A 21257-nucleotide genomic window follows, 5' to 3' on the forward strand; every position below is an offset into this window, starting at 1 on the left:
TTATTAGGCATAGTGAAAGTAAGATTCCATTTTTTTACTAACGTAAAAAGCAAAACACTGAATGGTAGAGGTATGTTGTTTAAAGTATTTTATACCCCCACTTTTCCTCATATAACTCACAGTGTCTTACAAAAACAAAGCAGTAGTGCATAAAATGAATAAATGCAGCAATGCATTTATTTATTTCAGTAATTAATTTTTTCCGCTCTGTTTAGCTGAAAAGAGAGTGGCTTAAAAAAAAAAATCGGTAGTAAGACAGCCCCTGCCCTCAGGCTTAAAAGACCTGAAATGCAAAGAATAAGAGATGGGGTGGGAGGAGAAAAAATATGTCCTTACGTACTAGTTTTTTACGTTACAGATATTATAACGACCAGCTGCGATGAAAAATTTCAGGGAGCTTGATGGAATGGTTGCCACTAGGTGACAGCTGGGGAAGGCTGAAGGGTGGTTGGTCTCTCAGCAGAGGTGATAGCATAACTCTCCTTCTTTTCTTTCCCTCTGCCTTGTGGTCTGCAGTAAAACAGCTTAAAAACAACCATGTTATGCGCTGCTAACAAGAGAAAGAGGAGCAGAAAAGTCTGTTCCAGATACGACTCAGAAAAAATGTAGCTGCTTCTACACCCATAAAACAGCCCTCTGCTTTTTAATTTCTGTTTTCTGGAGCAGTTTGGTTTAAGACATTGTCGCTTGTGTGTTGTATGAGTGTCTGGGACTCTAAAAAGCGGAAGAACACGCAGAATTTAACTGCCAAGTTCTGTCACTTTTTTCTCTGTGAAAATGCCTAGCACGATAGTTATCTCATGGGAAAATATATAATCACAGTGACTTGTGTTTTCAGGGAGGAAATGTAAAGAAATGAAAGTAATAACAGCAGCACTCCTGCAAGAGTCAGGAGCTTTTACCACTTTGCCATGTGGAGCTGGCATAATCTTTGGATGACTCATTTTAAATAAGATAGCAGCACCTCCTGAGAACTGTGCTTTGGCAGTCATTGTAATAATATAGTAGAAATAATCATTATAATAATGATCATAAAAAGGCAGAATACTTCAAGGAGGCTATATAATTGCTTGAGTGCAAGACTCGTTGTACCAGCGCACAGGCTTTTGATGAGCCATGCCAGTAGGTGTGCCAGCACATTTCAAAAGGCGATGCTATGCAGGCATCGCAGTGGTATTATGGCAACATTGCAGGCAGGCGCGGAAATATTTTAGAACTGCGGTGCAAAACATCCAGTGCCTGTACCAGGTACAGTGGTACCTCGTAAGACGAATGCCTCGTAAGACGAAAAACTCGCAAGACGAAAGAGTTTTTCGTTTTTTGAGTTGCTTCGCAAGACAAATTTCTCTATGGGCTTGCTTTGCAAGATGAAAACGTATTGCGAGTTTGTTTCCTTTTTCTTAAAACCATTAATACCCAGGAAATCCGTGCTTTGCAAGACGAAAAATTCGCAAGACGAAAAAACTCGCAGAACGAATTAATTTCGTCTTGCGAGGTACCACTGTACCTAATTCAACTGACTCAGGGCCATGTGAAGTATGGGATTTTAGAGAGATGATGGTCCCATGTGCTGCAGCATGGGCCTATAGGATCTGATAAAAGAGGCGATATTCCTGCCCTTCCACTAACACCGATCTGACCTAAATGCCACACCTAAAGTGCAAAAGTGTCAATCTTCTAGAGCAGTTAGTAGGCAGAGCTGGAGATTCACTAAATGGGCTTTGAAATCTCAATGTTTACTTGTCTTTGTTTTCTGCAACATTTTTTTTTTATTAAAAAAAGAGGCTTCTGCTGGAGGGCAGCTTTGGGCAGAGAGCAGAGATGTGAATGGGGAGAGGTGCTTAGCTTCAGCTGCCATTTCTTTGCTACAGATTATCCTCATGTTCCTCTCATCTTTCAAATTAGGTGTTTACCAGTGGTTTCAACCCATTGGGGAGAGAAAGCTGCTTGGCTTTGTGATGTGAGCAGAAAAATGGATGGGAAATGGTTTCAGGACTCTTCGCCTCCGCTGCTTTTCCATTTTAAATTGACACATCACAAAGTTGCTCCCATCCCCCACCCAACCGCTCCAAAAAAAGTATGGCATCAAAACTATAAGCATTCTCATTAGTTCCTTAACAGTATTGTTATGAGTTTGCAAGGGGGCAAGGATCTCCTAAAATTTCTGGGTGCCAGTTCTCCCCATAATGTCTGAAATCAGTAAATGTGGGGTTTGGTCAATGGATTTAGCAAGGCCTACAAGGGACACGGGTGGCGCTGTGGTCTAAACCACTGAGCCTAGGGCTTGCCGATCGGAAGGTCAGCGGTTCGAATCCCCACAACGGGGTGAGATCCTGTTGCTCGGTCCCAGCTCTTGCCAACCTAGCAGGTGTCAATATGTGCAAATAAACCATATTTCATAAAGGCGCTACGGTCTCCACTATGCCTCATTTTCCCCAAAAGAAACACAAACTTTGATTAAATGCTGAGATCCCTGGAATCTTTCACTGCTCAGCAGAGATTGGAGTGGCTGGCAACAGTAAAGACATATAAATGTAGCAAAATGTGTTTGTAAATTCATAATTTAAGCAGTTGGGATTGTCTCAGTTCTGTGTTGTGTACCCTAGGATTACATACACACAATATATTTAAAGTACATTTTTCTCACCAAAGAATCCTGGGTACTGTAGTTTGTTGAGGGTGCTGGGAATTATAGCTTTGTGAGCTAAGCAGCAGTTCCCAATATTCTTTGGGGTGACGAATGTTCTTCAAATGTGTGATTAGTGGCAGCCATTGTTACTTTAAGAAATTGGGCCTTGCATGTCATAGAGTGTCTTTGCCTTATAGTGTCTTAACTTATTCTCCCCCCCTCTTTTGGTGCAGTTGTTGACTGTGGGCTCCCACCTTCTGTTCCAAATGCATATTCTGCAGTCAACAAAACAACTTATGGAAACAAAGTTGTTTATACTTGCCAGCCTGGTTATGTCATCGAAAGTGGAAATTCCACTGCAGTTTGCAGTTCCAGCGGACAATGGAAGGAAGCTGATTTTGTATGCAAAGGTAAAGAAAACAATTAAAAAGCTTTAATGATTGCAGCATTTATTTCAACAAAGGCTATTTGTTACATTAATTGTAAGCATATCTTTAAAAAATTTGGCATGCTTGAATTGCAAGGAAATCAAAGTTTTTATAAATTAAAGTCAATGGGACTTAAGTAAGTAGTTAAATTGCTTGGTTCTCTTGATTTCATTTGGTCAAAGTGCTGCTTCACAAAATACTCAGCAGCAAATATTTTACTGATAAATAAATATTAATGGGGAAACCGTTAGCTTAATAATGCTGTCTTCTTTCTCTTTCTTTCCCATTAGAAATTGATTGTGGAAAACCACGGTGGTTTCCAAATAATACAGATATTATCTGGGATAACAGAACAACTTTAGGAAGCACGATATACTATAAATGTAGGGAAGGATTTCAGTTTTTTGGAGAGCATAATTTTTCACAATGCACAACATCTCAGAAGTGGGGAAACATCACTTTTGAATGCAAAGGTAAAAATATCATCTGTAATCTACATTAAAAACGCTCATTATTTATGAATGAACACCACCATAATAACTATCCTTTGTGAAGAAGAAAAAATGTTTTCCTGAAAATCCCAAGGTTCTTACCTCTTCTTAATAATGGAAAAATGATTTTTAGGTATCTTGACAAGTACTAGAGGTTCAGGTTCAGACTAGTTGAGAAGTTAAACAGCATCCCTGGAAAAAGCTCCACCTCTCATCTGCTCAGATGGCTGATTCTTGGTTTATATTTTCTATTTGGTTATGGAAATTGGAGAACACGGTATATGAGGCACAATGGCCGTATGCCCTGTATTGAGAATTTTTTTATGCCTGATGGTTTACAATATTTTTATACATGCTGTAGCTGGGGAAACCCAGCCAGATGAGCGGGGTATGAATAATACAATTATTATTATTATTATTATTATTATTATTATTATTATTATTAATTATTCATATTCCCAGTTCTATCTCATTGCTGCTTGACAAGAGGTTTCTTATTTTGTAGTCAGGTTTCTACTGTATTGGGGACACAGGTGGCGCTGTGGGTTAAACCACTAAGCTTCTTGGGCTTCCCGATCAGAAGGTTGGTGGTTCGAATCCCCGCGACGGGGTGAACTCCTGCTGCTCTGTCCCAGCTCCTGCCAACCTAGCAGTTTGAAAGCATGCAGTGCTTATATTTGGGCCAATATGGTAGATAAAAAAGGTAAAGGGACCCCATTAGGTCCAGTCGTGGACAACTCTGGGGTTGTGGCACTCATCTCACTTTCAGGCTGAGGGAGCTGGCGTTTGTCTACAGACAGCTTTCTGGGTGATGTGGCCAGCATGACTAGACTTCTTCTGGTGCAACAGAACACCGTGATGGAAACCAGAGCGCACAGAAACACAGTTTACCTTTCTACCTATTTATCTACTTGCACTGTGTACTTTCAAACTTCTAGGTTGGCAGGAGCAGGGGCCGAGCAACGGCAGCTCACACCATCATGGGGATTCGAACCGCCAACCTTCTGATTGGCAAGCCCAAGAGGCTCAGTGGTTTAGACTGGGATGACAAAAAGTCTAGACTACTGCAGTTGCATTTCTGAATTAAAACAGCTTCTGATCCCATTTAGAAATAAAATGTGGCAAACCTCCTGCCATACATCACTCCAACATGATATGGAATGGGATATCAAAGCCGGGAAGCCTTGTGGAATACAGATGTGTCAAGGGCTTCTACAACACGAGCATGAAAAAACATTCATTCTGTACCAAAAATGGATCATGGGAAATCTTGGATCTAAGATGTGAAAGTAAGTGCATGATGATAATCCTAGCACAGACGTTGTGGGCAAGTTCTAACTAAGGGACACTGGAGTTATTATTGCTCTTGTAGCGAAGCGAGGGCACTATCCCTTTGGCAGGCGTCTACGGGTTAAGAACCAGAGGAGGTTTGGTCAAACTCATGCTGGTAGCTTCGAGAACACTGTCCAACCATCTCGTCCTCTGTCGTCCCCTTCTCCATCTTTCCCAACATCAGGGTCTTTTCCAGGGAGTCTTCTCTTCTCATGAACTACCCTCTCCCAATACTGTAGAACTTTCAGAGAGGACTCTTGAAGTTTTTGGAGCTCTGTGTTTAACAGAACAACAGTGGCATCCAGTGGATTTCTTTGTTAACAACATGCATGTGACAAATATAGTAATGATTGATCAAAACTGGGTTCAGCAAATAGGCAAGATGTAATATGAAACATTAGCAGAAGCCGTAACAGGTCTCATTCTAGAGCAATGATGTGGCAGTTCGCTGTATTGTTGATGGAACAAGGTAAGTGATGATGGCAAAGAATGGCTGCCCTTTCCCTGTCAAGTTGCAAAGTTTGTATGATGAAAAAGCTGGATTTAGATTGCAGTTGACCACTACTAGATCCTGCAATTGAAACAGCGACAAGAAGAAACTGGCTTTTACATGCCATTCAACAATGGGAAATGTTTTCGTTTGTTATTTTTGCAGAAGTTAAAGACTTTGTCGGTATTGCACTAAATAACTCTTGTTTGACGTGGAGGAGGCTTAATGGAAATACAGCCGTCAACGAGACTTACCAAGTGCGTGAGATATTTTAAATCTTTTTTTGTACCAGAAAGATAAGAGGTTCTTAGCTTTCTAGTGGGGGACAGGCAGGTTTCTGTAAGTATGGGAGGGTGTATAAACATTTTATTAAAATATTGCTAAATAACATCGGCAAATGTTTTTATGTTTTTTTTTAAAGGATGTGATTTGATTGCTCACCGTTTCTTCTAGATGCCATAACATAGGAAGTAAAGCAGAAACAAAAAACTTCTGAGCTGCCTGGAAACATTTACAGTGGTACCTCGCAAGACGAATGCCTCGCAAGACGGAAAACTCGCAAGAAGAAAGAGTTTTCCGTTTTTCAAGGTGCTTCGCCAGACGAATTTCCCTATGGGCGTCCTTTGCAAGACGAAAGCCCATAGGGAAATCTCCGGGGACAGTGGGGAAGCGCAGCGCGTCTTCCCCACTGTCCTCGGACCTCCTCCGAAGGCTGGCAGTGGGGCGGAGAGACCTTCTCCCCACGCCAGCCTTCAGAACAGGTCCGGGGACAGAGGAGAAGCGCAACGCGCCTTCCCCTCTGTTCCCGGACCTGTCCTGAAGACTTGCGGTGGGAGGAGGGTTTTCCTTCCCACCGCCAACATTCAGAATGCTGTTCTGAATGTTGGCGGTGGGGAGGAAAGCCCTTCTCCTCACCGCAAGCCCCGCAAGCTCCGGGAACAGAGGAGAAGCGCAGCGCGCCTTCCCCTCTGTTCCCGGACCTGTCCTGAAGGCTTGCGGTGGGGAGAAAAGCCCTTCTCCGCACCGCCAGCCCGGCAAGCGGTTTCCATAGGAACGCATTAATTGATTTTCAATGCATTCCTATGGGAAACCGTGCTTCGCAAGACAAAAACCTCGCAAGAAGAAAAAACTCGCGGAACGAATTAATTTCGTCTTGTGAGGTACCACTGTACAACTTGATAAATATATAACTGCTTCTTGATTGGCCAGAAGGGCTTCTGTTCTGGCCAAGTCAGCTCTGTCTTTAATGCTGATTAACTATCTTGGCCTGTCTCCTTGCCATCCCACAGTTATTCTGAGGGTATATACAAATCTAAGTAGGATTTGTGGAATGATCTCCCCAGGGTGCCTCGCCTGGCCGCCTTCATTACATATCCTTAGGTGCCTGGCAAAAACATGACTCTCCTCTCCTCTCAGGCCTTTGGCTATTTAAATAATCTATGCCCTTTAAACACGGTGTGGGTGTGTTATTGTGGGCTTTCGTTACTATGTTGTATATTTTTGTGGTTTTATATTTCAAATGGCTCTGTGATCAGTCCCGGATTTACGTATAAGCTAAACAAGCTATATCTTGGGGCCCCACTCTTTGGCCTCCCCCCAAAAAACTAAAGAAAAAACACCTTGGATGTACATTTCCAAAATATAAGATAAAAAACAAATAAAATAAAACCTAAAAATGCATTGTATGAACTACAATTGCATTGTACAGGTTATAACACTTAATTTCATATTAATAAAGCTATTTATAATTATTAGAAGTTTGCATCATATATTTATACCTATTATTATTTCATGTTATAGCAAGTTTCTAAAGACTAGATAATGAGTCTTTGTAAATTGTGTTTCTAAAGGAACTTTTGTTATTGCCAAATGCCAATGTGTTTGCATTATTAAGTTTGTTCTGAGTACAAAATCATTTTACGTTAGAGCTTAATAATTATTTCACTATTAATATACGTCTTCCTAATTGTATTTCACTATTAATATACCTCTTAATTGTATTTCAGTTCAACAATTACTTTGATAAAATAAATATTTTGTTATGTGCAAATGGCTTTAGATACCTATTACCGTATTTTTCGCCCTATAGGACGCACTTTTTCCCCTCCAAAAATGAAGGGGAAATGTGTGTGCATCCTATGGGGTGAATGCAGGCTTCAGGAAGCTATCCGCTCGCCGTGGGAGCCGCAGCTCTCCCACGGCTAGCGGAGAGCTTGCCGGCACCCAGAAGCTTGGGGCGCGCTGAGCTCAGCACGCCCCAAGCTTCGGGCTTCGCACAGCGCTCTGCTAGCCGTGGGAGAGCCGCGCGAAGTCGCGCGGCTCTCCCACGGCTCGCGGATAGCAGCCTGTTCTGGGGTCTGGGGTCGGGGGAAGCTCGGGCTTCCCCCGCCCCAGCCCCGCACCTGGGGGGGGGGTATAATTTTTTTTCTTTATTTCCCCCCGAAAAAAACTAGGTGCGTCCTATGGGCCGGTGCGTCCTATGGGGCGAAAAATATGGTAGTTCCATAAATTACCATATAGCATATATTCAACACAAAAAGCAGTGACAATTTGTTTTTGACAAAGGACAGCTGGACATATAAAGGGCCCATTACCTTCAGTAGCTTAGGACCTCATCAAACCTAAATCCAGCCCTGTCTGTGATCCTCGGATGAAGGGCAGTATAGAAATTTAACAAATAAACAAATTTGTACCAGCTTATCTGTCTTGACTTCTTCCCCAAAGACTCCTGGAAAAACCCATGTGTTAAAAGTGTGGCCTTTTCAAAACGGACATCTCCGGAGTTCTCTGGGGAGACAAAATGGATTGTTAACCAAGTTTATATTATAGCTATGCCCTGAAGTTTTGTTTCTGAGAACTGACTTCCCTTTCATTTCCCATGCAGCTCACAATGAGAATGCTAGGGAATGAATCGAAGAAAACTGTGGCTGAATCAAAGATTAGCTATACCACAGCCAAGGAGGCTATAAAGATATGCTTGGAGCTACGTCAGGATGCAAACTACAGTGTGGAAGTAACTACAGGATCCACCAATTTGGCTTTAAAAGTCCGAATAATGCACCCAGTAGTTGGTAGGTGCTGCAGTTTTGCAAATCATAAATATTGATAGTTAAATGGACTAGGAAATTTTACCTGAAAATCTTCAGTACTGGTGATGACACAAAACAGTGTTCTTAAACTGGTGGCTGATAATACTGAACTGGGGGCCGCTGCTCATGAGGAATGGGCTAAGGTTGGCTAAGATCTGGCCATGCATCTCGTTTGCAGCAGATCATAGCAGCAAAAGGCTGCTCTACTAAGTACTAAAGATGCTTGCCATGAAGGAATTGAATAAAAGTAAGACTGGAGAAGCCAGTATAAGTTGCGATTTCAGCTGAATTTGGGGGAGCCACTTGAAGCATCCATTGTGTTGAGCTATTTCAATTGATTTGCTCATTGCAAACAGCTGAAAGTCTGTAAATTTTTGATAATAAACCTGATTTGCAATGGGGGAGTTGAACATAGCTGTCAACTTTCAGATTTGAAAATAAGGGATCAGCAGCCTCAAAAATAAGGGATCAGCAGCATAGCTGCCAACTTTCAGATTTGAAAATAAGGGATCAGCAGCCTCACCTGTCCTGGAGACAGTCTACAGGGTATCTAACAATCTGGGATAGCAGTGGGAAGCAGCAGGAAATGGCACTGAAATAAGGAAATTTCCCGCAAAAAAGGGAAGGTTGACAGCTATGGAGTTGAATAATTTCGATTACAACTGTATGCTAAAGATTCTGTAGTGCAATGGGCTGGTGAACCCTTGTGATAATGATTAGTGGATTAAAACGAGCCAAAGAACCAAATTGGAAAGCTACGTATAGGGCCTAGAGAGACTGTGTGCTTTGGACCAGGAAGAAAAGAGGGCAAGCAAGGGAACCGAACCCAAAGGGTGCTCATCAATGGTTCCTCTTCATCCTGGAGAAGAGTGACTAGTGGGGTGCCACAGGGTTCTTTCTTGGGCCCGGTCTTATTCAACATCTTTATCAACGACTTGGATGATGGACTCAAGGGCATCCTGATCAAATTTGCAGATGACACCAAACTGGGAGGGGTGGCTAACACCCCAGAGGACAGGATCACACTTCAAAACGATCTTGACAGATTAGAGAACTGGGCCAAAACAAACAAGATGAATTTTAACAGGGAGAAATGTAAAGTATTGCACTTGGGCAAAAAAAATGAGAGGCACAAATACAAGATGGGTGACACCTGGCTTGAGAGCACTACATGTGAAAAGGATCTAGGAGTCTTGGTTGACCACAAACTTGACATGAGCCAACAGTGTGACGTGGCAGCTAAAAAAGCCAATGCAATTCTGGGCTGCATCAATAGGAGTATAGCATCTAGATCAAGGGAAGTAATAGTGCCACTGTATTCTGCTCTGGTCAGACCTCACCTGGAGTACTGTGTCCAGTTCTGGGCACCACAGTTCAAGAAGGACACTGACAAACTGGAACGTGTCCAGAGGAGGGCAACCAAAATGGTCAAAGGCCTGGAAACGATGCCTTATGAGGAACGGCTAAGGGAGCTGGGCATGTTTAGCCTGGAGAAGAGGAGGTTAAGGGGTGATATGATAGCCATGTTCAAATATATAAAAGGATGTCACATAGAGGAGGGAGAAAGGTTGTTTTCTGCTGCTCCAGAGAAGCGGACATGGAGCAATGGATCCAAACTACAAGAAAGAAGATTCCACCTAAACATTAGGAAGAACTTCCTGACAGTAAGAGCTGTTCGACAGTGGAATTTGCTGCCAAGGAGTGTGGTGGAGTCTCCTTCTTTGGAGGTCTTTAAACAGAGGCTTGACAACCATATGTCAGGAGTGCTCTGATGGTGTTTCCTGCTTGGCAGGGGGTTGGACTCGATGGCCCTTGTGGTCTCTTCCAACTCTATGATTCTATGATTCTAAGGGAAGGGGCCAAAAGAGAGTTGGGTTGCAAATCAGGAATATGCCAACTGTGTCTTCTGCAGTAGCATTGTGACCTGGCTACCCAAAAATAGCCATGGCACTCAAGAAACAGGTGAGTGGGCCTGAATTTTGCATATTGGATTTGCTCAAAGCAAGCAGTTCTGATTGCAGGCTACTTCTTTGTGTTGCGTTACCTGTTATTATTAATAACATACCAGCATAGCATAGTTGATTAAGAGTTTCTCTTTCCTGCCACACTTTTCCCTCCCCAGAAAAGAAAGCTGCATTCAGCAACATCTCCATATTTAATGACACCTGTATTAAATGGCAAAGAGAATCATCATCTGAGGAAAACTATGTAGTAAGTGATGTACAGTTTCTGATTGCAGTGGGAAGTACTGGGACTAAATCTCATGTTGACATGCATGTTTCAGAGTGTTGACAGCAGTACAGCATCCATCCCATTGTCACCCCTGATACAAGTTTTGCAGATTTTGGGTGCATTTCAAAGAAACGGTTTGATCAGAGACAACAGGGATCTCTACTTATTCAAGAAAGTCAACAATGCCATTGTTACCGGGGTGGAGAACTCAGGCCTAGGGGCCAAATGCAGCCCCCTAGGTCTCTGTTTCACAACTGGAATTCTTCTCATGCCACATCTATCAGCAGCCTTCCTTCACATCCTCCTTTTCGCCTGGCTGCAGTGTACCCTTGAACTCTGATAACACTGGGGAACAAAATTTTTGTTGCATTGACAGCTGCAGTTGTTCTAACCTAATTTTGACGTGCTGATTTCATATCTGAAGTTGGTTTTGTTCTGTAAGCTCTAGGTTTTTTTGCAATCCATGTTTTTCACTTTTCACCAGAATCTTTGTTTTGCACAATGCAAGAATTCAATATTTTATTAAACACATAGCCAAAGTAGTACAATATGAGTATAAATGTAAGTGACTTATATAGCATTGAACATGACATGTATATCTATGTACTGTTGGAGGTCTGCAAAAAAATGTATTCCCTTGTGATACACAGTATACTGGGGAACAAATTTTGTTTACACATTTTGGTCTACTTGAAGAAGCCATGGTCTGATCTGAAAAATACAAATATTTAGGTTACAAAACTATACAAATAAAGAAAAAATAAGTTTGCAAAACAATAATTACCATGTGGTTAGGGTAGATCAACGTGTCAGTGTCCACTTATCCCCAGTGTAAATATGACATATCGTCAAAAGTCAGAAATTGCAAGATAACTATAGCATGTACATGAAAATCGATTTCAGATTTGAAATCAGCATTAAGAGAACATATAAGAACAGTTGAAAAATCTCATGCAACAGAAAATGAAAAAAAAAAGTTCTCCAGTGTAATGCCTCACGGTTGAAAAACATACCAGATATAACCGTTGCAGTGACTGATTAGGTAGTGTGTAGATTTGCAAGCAAACTGCTGAATTTTTGTGAGGGACTTGCGTGCCATACATTCTTATTTGCAACATATTCTGAGGTAGATCATGTGGACATAAGATTTCTGTATAGTCTCTTGTGTGTTAGTGCTGCAGCCGTGGAGATTATCTGCCCCCTCATTAAAATTCAGGCCCCTTTCCTGGAGTTCCATGTTGCTTATTACTCTTTTAAAAGCCAAACATTCTACCTAATGCAGAACGCTTTGGGGGAAGAGAGAGGGCTGTCAGAACTCCTTGATCTGAGAAACAAATTGCCAGTCAACAAAACATGCAAACCTTTATATTGTGGGTTAAGACCAGTGCTGTTTTTCTAGAAAAAGAGGTGTCAGAGCTAAGCTCCAGTGAGCTCCAGCTTGGGGGGGACACCCTAGTGAAGACCTTGCTCTGACAGCTCATAGAATGCTACATTTGTCTTCACACACAGCAGGCCTTCCCTCAGGACTCAAAATGTGAATCCTTGAAATCTGGTCAGGCTGGATGAACTTGCAGGTGTGACTCAGCCGATGATGCTATCTGAAACCTGGTCTGCACAAGCTAAAGAAGGAGGTGGGAACGAGATGGTAGAAGTGGCCCAGAGGTGGTTGAATGGATTGTACGATTTCAGACTATAAGCAGGAATTCACATTTTTTTAAGAGGCCCCAACATAAAAGACTCTCTGCAAATACCAAATCCAGTACAGCAGGAAACAGGTTGTTGTTGTTTAGTCGTCTTAGTTGTGTTTGACTCTCCGTGACCCCACGAACCAGAGTATGCCTTGGAAATTCTCACTCATGGAGTTTTCTTGGCAAAATACTGGTGTGGTTTGTCAGTTCCTTCTCCAGGTGGATCACATGTAGTCTAAACTCTTGACTATGACCTGTCTGTCTTGGGTGGCCCTGCACAGAATGGCTCATAGCTTCTTGAAGTTATTCAAGCCCCTTTGCCACGACAAGGCAGTGATCCATTAAGGGGAGGAAACAGGTTAGGTTAAAGGTTAAAACACTTCTGTCCTGTTGTGCTAGTTTTCCATTTTCAGAGAGCACTTTACAGTGGGGCAGCATTCAAAAGTGGTTTTGCACTTCCTTTCTGCTTCATTCTGCTGCACATGTAAACCTGGCCTTAGAATCAGGCACTCCCAATAGACGGAGGACATTCAGACCAGGCAAACGTAGTGTATTCTGCTTCCTGCCGCAACCACCAAAACGTTTGCTTAGTGCACTTAAATTGAAGAAACTCCACTAGCTAATAATATGTGCCAAATGTTTAAAGTATTTCATTCTCATTTGGGTCGCACACTCCATTTGCAGCTTCAGATACACGGTCTACGGTGGTATCAGAAACAATTCCGTGATAACATGACCTATAACTTCACCACAAGTTCTCAGACTCCAGCAGTGTGCCTTGACTTACTGCCGGGCACGAATTACACCGTTAACATCTCCACAACAGATCTCAACCACAGTGCTCTCATCTACATGAGAACCCCCATCACTGGTAAGGCCTTGCTTTGTATTTTTTTCCTAGTATTTTGACAAGGTTGGAAAATTAAAAGTGCAGGACATCGGTTCAGTTGATTTTTATACCATCTGGAAGAAAGCCATGGAATTTACTACCTTTCACTTTTCCATTCTTGCTAAGGAAGCCCCTCCCTTACTTGATCAAATAATTTTCTATGCCACTTACCCTACTGACACCACAATGACTTAGCAAGTTGTAGAATATGAAGAGTGAGGTTTAGTGCTCATGTTGAGTCTTACTGCAGCAGAGGCACCAGCTCTTGCCATGATGGAACGAGAGCTACCTTTGGACGTGAGTACACGGGTGGCGCTGTGGTCTAAACCACAGACCCTAGGGTTTGCCGATCAGAAGGTTGGCAGTTCAAATCCCCGCGACGGGGTGAGCTCCCGTTGTTCGGTCCCAGCTTCTGCCCACCTAGCAGTTCGAAAGCACATCAAAGTGCAAGTAGATAAATAGGTACCGCTGTGGTGGGAAGGTAAACGGCATTTCCGTGTGCTGCTCTGGTTCGCCAGAAGCGGCTTAGTCATGCTGGCCACATGACCCAGAAGCTGTCTGCGGACAAACGCCGGCTCCCTCGGCCTATAGAGTGAGATGAGTGCCACAACCCCAGAGTTGTCGACGACTGGACCTAGCGGTCAGGGGTACCTTTACCTTTACACCTAGATTCAAATACAGTTGTACCTTGGAAGTTGAATGGAATCTGTTCCGGAAGTCCTTTTGACTTCCAAAATGTTCGGAAACCAAGGTGTGGCTTCCGATTGGCTGCAGGAAGCTCCTGCAGCCAATCAGAACCTGTGTAACCTGCGTTGGACGTTCGGGTTCCAAAGAACATTCACAAACCAGAACAATCACTTCTGGGTTTGCGGTGTTCGGGAGCCAAAACATTCTACTTGCAAGGCATTTGACATGTTTTTCCAATAACCTGCTAATTGCTGAACTAGCAATGCTGATGACAGGTACATTTTGTTTCACGTGCCTTTCTTGTTCACTTATGAATTGGGGGGGGGGGATTCTCAAACAGCAAAAGAAGCTTGCTGATCCCTCCCCATGCCTTCCCTCCCCTAATTTTGTTGCTCCAGCCACTTTTTGCATTCCTGGCTCTTTTCTGATATCAGAACCAGGAAGAGAGAAAAATGGTTGTAGCCACCAGCTGCAGGAGAGATGAGGCCCAAGAGGGAGAGGGTTCAAGTCTCCTCTCCTGTGTGCTCCTTTTACGCCTCTCACCCCTTGCTTTCAAGAGTGCCAACTAGGCCCTGCAACTGTGGGTGCCCAGGGCCGTGGGTGCCATGCAGCGTGCATGGCCCTGGCACTGAAATTTGTGGATACCTGGCCCCTTCATGGGGAGTTTTTATGGGTGCTTGGGCAACCAAGACCCCAGGGAATTGGCACCTGTGCTTGCTTTAGATATGAATGGGGTAGATATGTGAGTGGGCTTGGAGAAGTTACTGACTGATTGAATAGCTTCTCTGTATGGAACACCATATGGTCTCGGTTGTTGTAATGTTGCATAAACTTGAAAAAACATCCTCATTTCTCATGCGCTGTGTGGAAAGAGGACGAGACATTGCCGTTTCTCATGCACTTTGTGGTTACTCTGTCTGCTAACCAGAAGAAGGCAGTCTTTGCAATTTCTTTACATTTCTCCCCAATCTGTAATCATCCACTAGGTGAAGCTGTTTATCTTCGGCAGATAAATTGTTTCAGCGTCTTCAGCTGTTCCTTCCTTTGTTAGGGTGAAACAGAGAAGTCCCACCCCCCTTAATAACCTCAACTGCTCCCATCCTTCTTTTCTTCTGCCTGTGCACTGCAACTGAGCTTAAAACATAAAACACAATCTAAATTTTTTATTCCGATTGATAGTCATGTGCTGTATTTGCCACATATTGTGGATAGTTCTGTATTTAAAATAGCTCAGTAAGGATCCTGCTGCTGTTCTTGTCCACCAACTCAATATAACCATCTGCTGAATTATTCATCTGCCTGTATTCCAAGCCTTCAGAATTTGTGACTCACCAAGCAAAATTCATCATCATCAGCCATTCATTGTGTTCTTCCAGCTGCCTGATGCCCCCATCCCTCCCTCCATAGTTCCTACAGTCCCAGGCAGCATAAACAGGAGATGTGCTGAGCTGGACTGAGTTCAGCTTAGGGCTCAACCACAGCTCTGTTTGCCCCACTGCTTTCCCCTGGAAAAACCCGTGGTTTAGCGCTGAATCGGAACAAACGGAAATAGGGTTTTCTGCTGATTGCCGTTTGTGCTAAAGTGTGGGTTTTCTGACAGGAAGCAGTGGGGCAAGGCAGAACCACTCGGACTTCTGCCTAGAGAGCACAAGAGAGGCAGGAAATGGGTCAGATTTGTGCTTTCTAGGCACTAGTCAAGCGGAAATGTGGATGAGCCCACATTGCAAGGATGCACAGCCTGTGCTCATTTCCTTTTGCAGCCCACGAGCAGGAAACTTCCTTATTCTGTCTGCCGGTACCCCAGTCTTTCAAATTACTGGTGCTCCCAATTCAAATACCTGCTCTTTGGGTTATGAGAAAGGGATTGATGGGCAAAACCCACATGCTAAACAAAGCCCTGATACAAGTTTTTGTAAACAGACACAGCTTTGAGATGTGGCAGTTTTGCAGGGAGATGCAGTGGAGTTTGTGGATGTTGAGGACGTGTGGAATCCTTTCTTCAACAGCTTTTCTCCCACCTGCAACTTTCACCATTGCATATCTTTTCCCTTCGCACAGAGCACTAGTTGCATGTTTACCATTGCAAAGAGGGTGGGCTGATTTAATTAATGGACAAAGCTTAAAATATAGAAAAGAATATCTTTTTAGTTGCTTGTAGAAAAAGCAACATTCATAATTCCAGAATTGAATGAATTACAGAGATTTAGAAAAGGGTAAAAGGTAAAGGTAAAGGACTCCTGGACAGTTAAGTCCAGTCAAAGGCGACTATGGGGTTGCAGCGCTCATCTCGCTTTCAGGCCGAGGCAGCTGGTGTTTGTCCATAGACAGCTTTCTGGGTCATGTGGGCAGCATGACTAAACCGCTTCTGGTGCAACAGGACACTGTGATGGAAACCAGAGCACAGGGAAATGCTGTTTACCTTCCTGCTGCAGTGGTACCCATTTATCTACTTGCACTGGTGTGCTTTCAAACTGCTAGGTTGAAAGGGGATAAAATATTAGGCAGCAATATTTAACTGATTCATCAGACCCATCATTTTTTTTTAAAGCAACAAGGTTTACTTACCTAAAAAGGTAGCCCAATTAATTGGGAGCGGAATCAATAATTTAATAGAAATACTTATAAAAATTAAAGATGGCGCGCATAAGCCTTCAGTTTATTATCTTTAATACGGATGGCAAATAGTGGCTTTTTAAAAAGTATGTACAGCACAGTATAAATGGTCGTGTAACACATGCCTGAAGGACTAACTTGCCCTGCTTGTTCCTCTGAACATCAGAGGCTTTGTCCTGGATTTCCCAGCCAGCTGAAATGCAGTGTTGGTCTGTGAGGACCAGGGCCGCCTTGGTTGTGGCACCAATGTAAGGAACACCCTTGTTCTGTTTTTTGTTCTGCTACTTTTTTGGTTTTTATCATTGCTGTTGATATTGCCGTGCATTTGATTTTGCAAGTTGCTCAGCTTTCTTTGTGAAGAAGACCAGATTATGATTTAAAAAAAAAAGTAATGCATGAATAATACCATTGTAATAAGAACGACATCTGGTTTACTTTTTAGATCCGCTATCTCCGGAAGTAGACTTCGTATCAGTACAAGGTTCTGCACCATTATTCAGCCTGAGGAAGGCAGAAGACAAAAATGGACCAATAAGGTCTCTGGATTTTTGCTACACATTTAAGATACTCCCCAAACACATAATACTTACACTTCAAACTTTATTTGCTTAGATTATTTTTTCCCTTTCAAATTTCATTACAATTCAAAGAATTTAATTTCCTCCATATCTGAATTTACTTTCTATCGCATATAGCTAGCTGCTTTTTGACCCAAAGATGCAAAAATCAACCAAAACACAGAATTTTGTGCCATGTATGCAAGATTTATACCCCTTACAGTCTTCTTTATTTAATCTAGACAACCCCCCTCAGTTCCATAGCTATAGTCCATAATAGATTTTGATCTCCATTTCACCATAAGTAAGTACTCATTCCGTAGGTTCATTAGTACAGTGGTATCTCGGGTTACAAATGCTTCAGGTTACAGACTCCACTAACTTGGAAGTAGTACCTCGGGTTAAGAACTTTACCTCAGGATGAGAACAGAAATCGTGTGGTGGCAGTGGGAGGCCCCATTAGCTAAAATGGTACCTCAGCTTAAGAACAGTTTCAGGTTAAGAATGGACCTCTGGAACGAATTAAGTTCTTAACCAGAGGTACCACTGTATGGGGAAAAGATAATAAGAGATATCTGATTTGCCTTAGGGCCGGACAATGGAGGTGAAGAGGCAAGCTTGATTTACGTGGCCTCCATGGAAGCAGGGAAACCTCACGGTTGCGTTACCCAAGACTGCTAGAATAGGGGCTAGCCTATTTTTCAAAGGGAGGGGATGGGTTTAGCTGTCTTCACCCAAATGGTTCCAGACAGTACTTTCTTCCTTGTAAATGAGAAGCTACCATTTACTCGTATGGATTAAGGCACTGGATGTAGCATCACCTGTCCCTAATGGTTGTTGCCTCTGTGTTCAGTGGAGAGAGATGCTTAACAATAGATGGAATCATAGCTGCCAACCTTCCCTTTTTTTGCGGGAAATTCCCATATTCCAGCACCGTTTCCCGCTGCTTCCCGCTACTATCCCGGATTGTTAGATATCCCGTAGATTGTCCCCAGGACAGGTGAGGTTGCTGATCCCTTATTTTCGAGGCTGCTGATCCCTTATTCCCTTATTTTCAAATCTGAAAGTTGACAGCTATGGATGGAATGGATCTCTCTATGTGGAATGCAAAGAGACACACTACATTCTATTGAGATCCCTGCAGTATATGCCCCTCTTTCCCAGTTTCCCAGCATTGGTAAAGTAAGCAATAAAGCCCCCCAGTTAACTTGCTCTTTTGTAAATCCAGTGCTCTGAATAGTGTGGTTTAGCCTAGCATTATTGAAGAAAGCATAACAATTTAGGATTACAGGGTTTTTTTATAAAATAAAATACAGTACAACAAGCCATTCAGTGATGGCCTGTGATTGAGCGCTTTTAAACAAAGCAGCACGTTGAAGAAAATCAATGCAGAAATCAAAAGGCAATTGTGTATAAATCACTTCTGACACTCCTTGATGCTCTTCCATCTCTTTCTAGTTCATACCAAGTGATTGTCATTCCCTGGAGCCTACAGTGCAACTTTGATTGTTACTCCTTGACTAGGCTAGACTATTTCAGCAAAGGCACTGACTCAGAAGGCTATGTGGCAGCAGAAATCCCAGCCAAGGTCGTTGCTGACAACATTCTGATCTTTGCCCTCGGAGACAGACTTTACTATGGGGATTTTTACAATGCTCCCCTGAAACAAGGAAAAGATTATTGTGTTATACTGAGGACAATCAGTAAATGGAATGGGGTAAGGACGCAGGCCAAAATTCTCCCTGAATAAGAATGATGCATTTATTGATTTGATTTTATACCCTACCTTTCAACAGATTCCCATGACGACTTACAAAAAGTTAAGCAAATTAAAACGAAAACATGAACGTTGCAATCAGTGCCAGATTTACGTATAAGCTAAACAAGCTGTAGCTTAGGGCCCCACTCTCTTGGGGGCCCCAAAAAAATTTAAAGAAAAAAACACCTGGATGTACATTTCCAAAATATAAAATAAAAAACAAATAAAATAAAACCTACATACAGCAACAGTGTTTTGTGTTGTGTAGGCTCCTATGATGTAAATAATGGGCCCCGCCTGCTAGTCTGCTCCCTAAATATCACTACCACTATTAATATACTTCTTCTTAATTGTATTTCAGTTCAACAATTACTTTGAGAAAATACATATTTTGTTAATATGCAAATGGCATTAGATACCTGTTAGGTCCATAAATTACCATATAGCACATATTCAACACAAAAAACAGCGACATTTTGTTGTTGGCAAAGGACAGCTGAACATATAAAAGGGCTCCATTACCTTCAGTAGCTTAGGGCCTCATCACACCTAAATCCAGCCCTGGTTGCAATCCTATACATGTGTTTTCAGAAGTAAGTTTTATTGAGTTGGGGATGTCAGAAGCTGCCTTAGATGGAGTCAAATCATTGGTCCACCCAGCTCCTCATTGTCTACAGGATAGACCAGGTACATTCTCATCCCTACCTTGAGATGCTGGGGATTTAACCTGAGACCCTCTGCATGCAAGGGAGATGCTCTGCTACTGAGCTACAGAAGTCAGTCCCACCCATGAGGCCAGGTGAGGCGACTGCCTCAGACAGCAGGATCCACCGGGGCAGCAGGTTCTGATGTCAATCTATCTCCCCTCCCTTGTTCCTAGTGTAGATCTTTCCGTGCCAGGGAGGGGGGGCAGCATTTGGGGGTCCGTCTCAGGTGGCAAAATGTCTTGGGCTGGCCCCAACTCCCATTGAACTGAAAAGCTGTAGATCAGTGGTGGAGCATCTGCTTTCGGATGCAGCCTAAAAGACTACAGTCACACCTTGGTTCTCAAACAGAATGCGTCCCAGGAGTCCGTTCGACTCCTGGAACCATTTGGAAACCAAGGCCTGGCTTCCAATTGGCTGCAGGAGCATCCTACAGCCAATCAGAAGCTGTAGAAGCAGCAGCGGATGTTTCAGCTTCCAAAAATCGTTCGGAAACCGGAACACTCACTTCTGGGTTTCGATCGTTTGGGAGCCGATTTGTTCAGGAGCCAAGGTGTTCAAGATCCAAGGTGTGACTGTACATTGTAAATGCAGTTAGTGGAACTAAAAACAGACACCAGACGGCATAAAAGACTTTGTTCAGAAGGTTAAGGAACTTGGGAAAATAATAATGATGATGATAATTACCTCGTGCCAAAATAACACCTGCAAGGATCCATGTAGAGAGCACTTCGCAGTTGGACTATAACTGTGGAATTGATCTTTGTGTACATGTAGAGATAAGCAAACCTTCAGGCATCCTAATCCCAAACTGATGGGTTTTATATGGAAAAGTTGGTCTTTTATAACATGATATTAAACATTGTATATAAACATTGTATTAAATAACTTTACAGTTTTTTTAATATTTAACATTATAACTTCTATACCCTAGTTGTCCAAAACAAGTTCAAGATTTCCAACAGAACTGCCTCATAAAACTCCTAATCTATCATTTTTTTAAAAAAAGGTATCCAAGTGCACTATATCCCCTGTGTGAAAAGAGAACTTTCATTTATTGAAATGTCTGGTTTTCCAAATTCTTCTCAAGTCACTCACCCTTTTCAAATGAAGAAAGCTTAAGTAGTGCTTTCAGAAATCCTCGTCACATGAATAGACATATCCTTTTATATGTTGAAATAGGATTAAAAATAGAAACTTAAAGCAAAAATGATCCCGTGAGGCACATGTACCAAATCTTATTAACAGTGGAATTAAAGTTGTGCATATTTAGTGAACAGTAGTTGGTTATTGTGTGGCGTATTCTTCCAAATTGTTTCATTCCAAGATGCTGTTTTCTTTAAAGCTTTGCATTCACTTCCGACTGTGGACAGGAAATTGAAGCTTTGTATCAGGACAGGTTTTTTCCTTTAGTCATCCCAAAGTATAATTCCTCCAGGCTAAGCCATTTGTTTTGCAGGCCATTCTGTGCGATAAAATATTTTCCTCAAATCACATCAATGATACATTTGGGTTTTTCCTTCCGACCAGGTAGGAAGTAATTACAGGTAGGAGTTAGAAGATAGACTGAGGTTGGTGGGACAGGGCCCCATTCATCCTTATGGACCAGTCTTCACTGCTTCCAACAGCAGTGAATTTTTAGACAAACAGTCTAAATCAGATTTAGGTT

At 42.5% G+C, this 21257-nt stretch overlaps 1 protein-coding gene across 3 annotated transcripts in view; it reads left to right on the forward strand.

Annotated features, from left to right (window-relative positions):
• Window positions 1–21257, forward strand: part of SUSD1 (sushi domain containing 1) — a 38375-nt gene that overhangs the window by 9905 nt on the left and 7213 nt on the right. Inside the window, exons 5-13 of one of the 3 annotated variants that reach the window (XM_053371303.1) lie at window positions 2863–3039; window positions 3348–3530; window positions 4658–4837; window positions 5536–5627; window positions 8255–8441; window positions 10582–10670; window positions 13064–13250; window positions 17011–17104; window positions 18584–18842. In XM_053371303.1, coding sequence (XP_053227278.1) covers window positions 2863–3039; window positions 3348–3530; window positions 4658–4837; window positions 5536–5627; window positions 8255–8441; window positions 10582–10670; window positions 13064–13250; window positions 17011–17104; window positions 18584–18842 — 1448 coding nt within the window. The remainder of the gene's footprint in view (window positions 1–2862; window positions 3040–3347; window positions 3531–4657; window positions 4838–5535; window positions 5628–8254; window positions 8442–10581; window positions 10671–13063; window positions 13251–17010; window positions 17105–18583; window positions 18843–21257) is intronic. The other 2 variants (XM_053371305.1, XM_053371306.1) reach the window with 2 other exon arrangements.

This window comes from Podarcis raffonei, chromosome 17 (assembly GCF_027172205.1).
Source record: "Podarcis raffonei isolate rPodRaf1 chromosome 17, rPodRaf1.pri, whole genome shotgun sequence".
Lineage (NCBI taxonomy): Eukaryota > Metazoa > Chordata > Lepidosauria > Squamata > Lacertidae > Podarcis > Podarcis raffonei.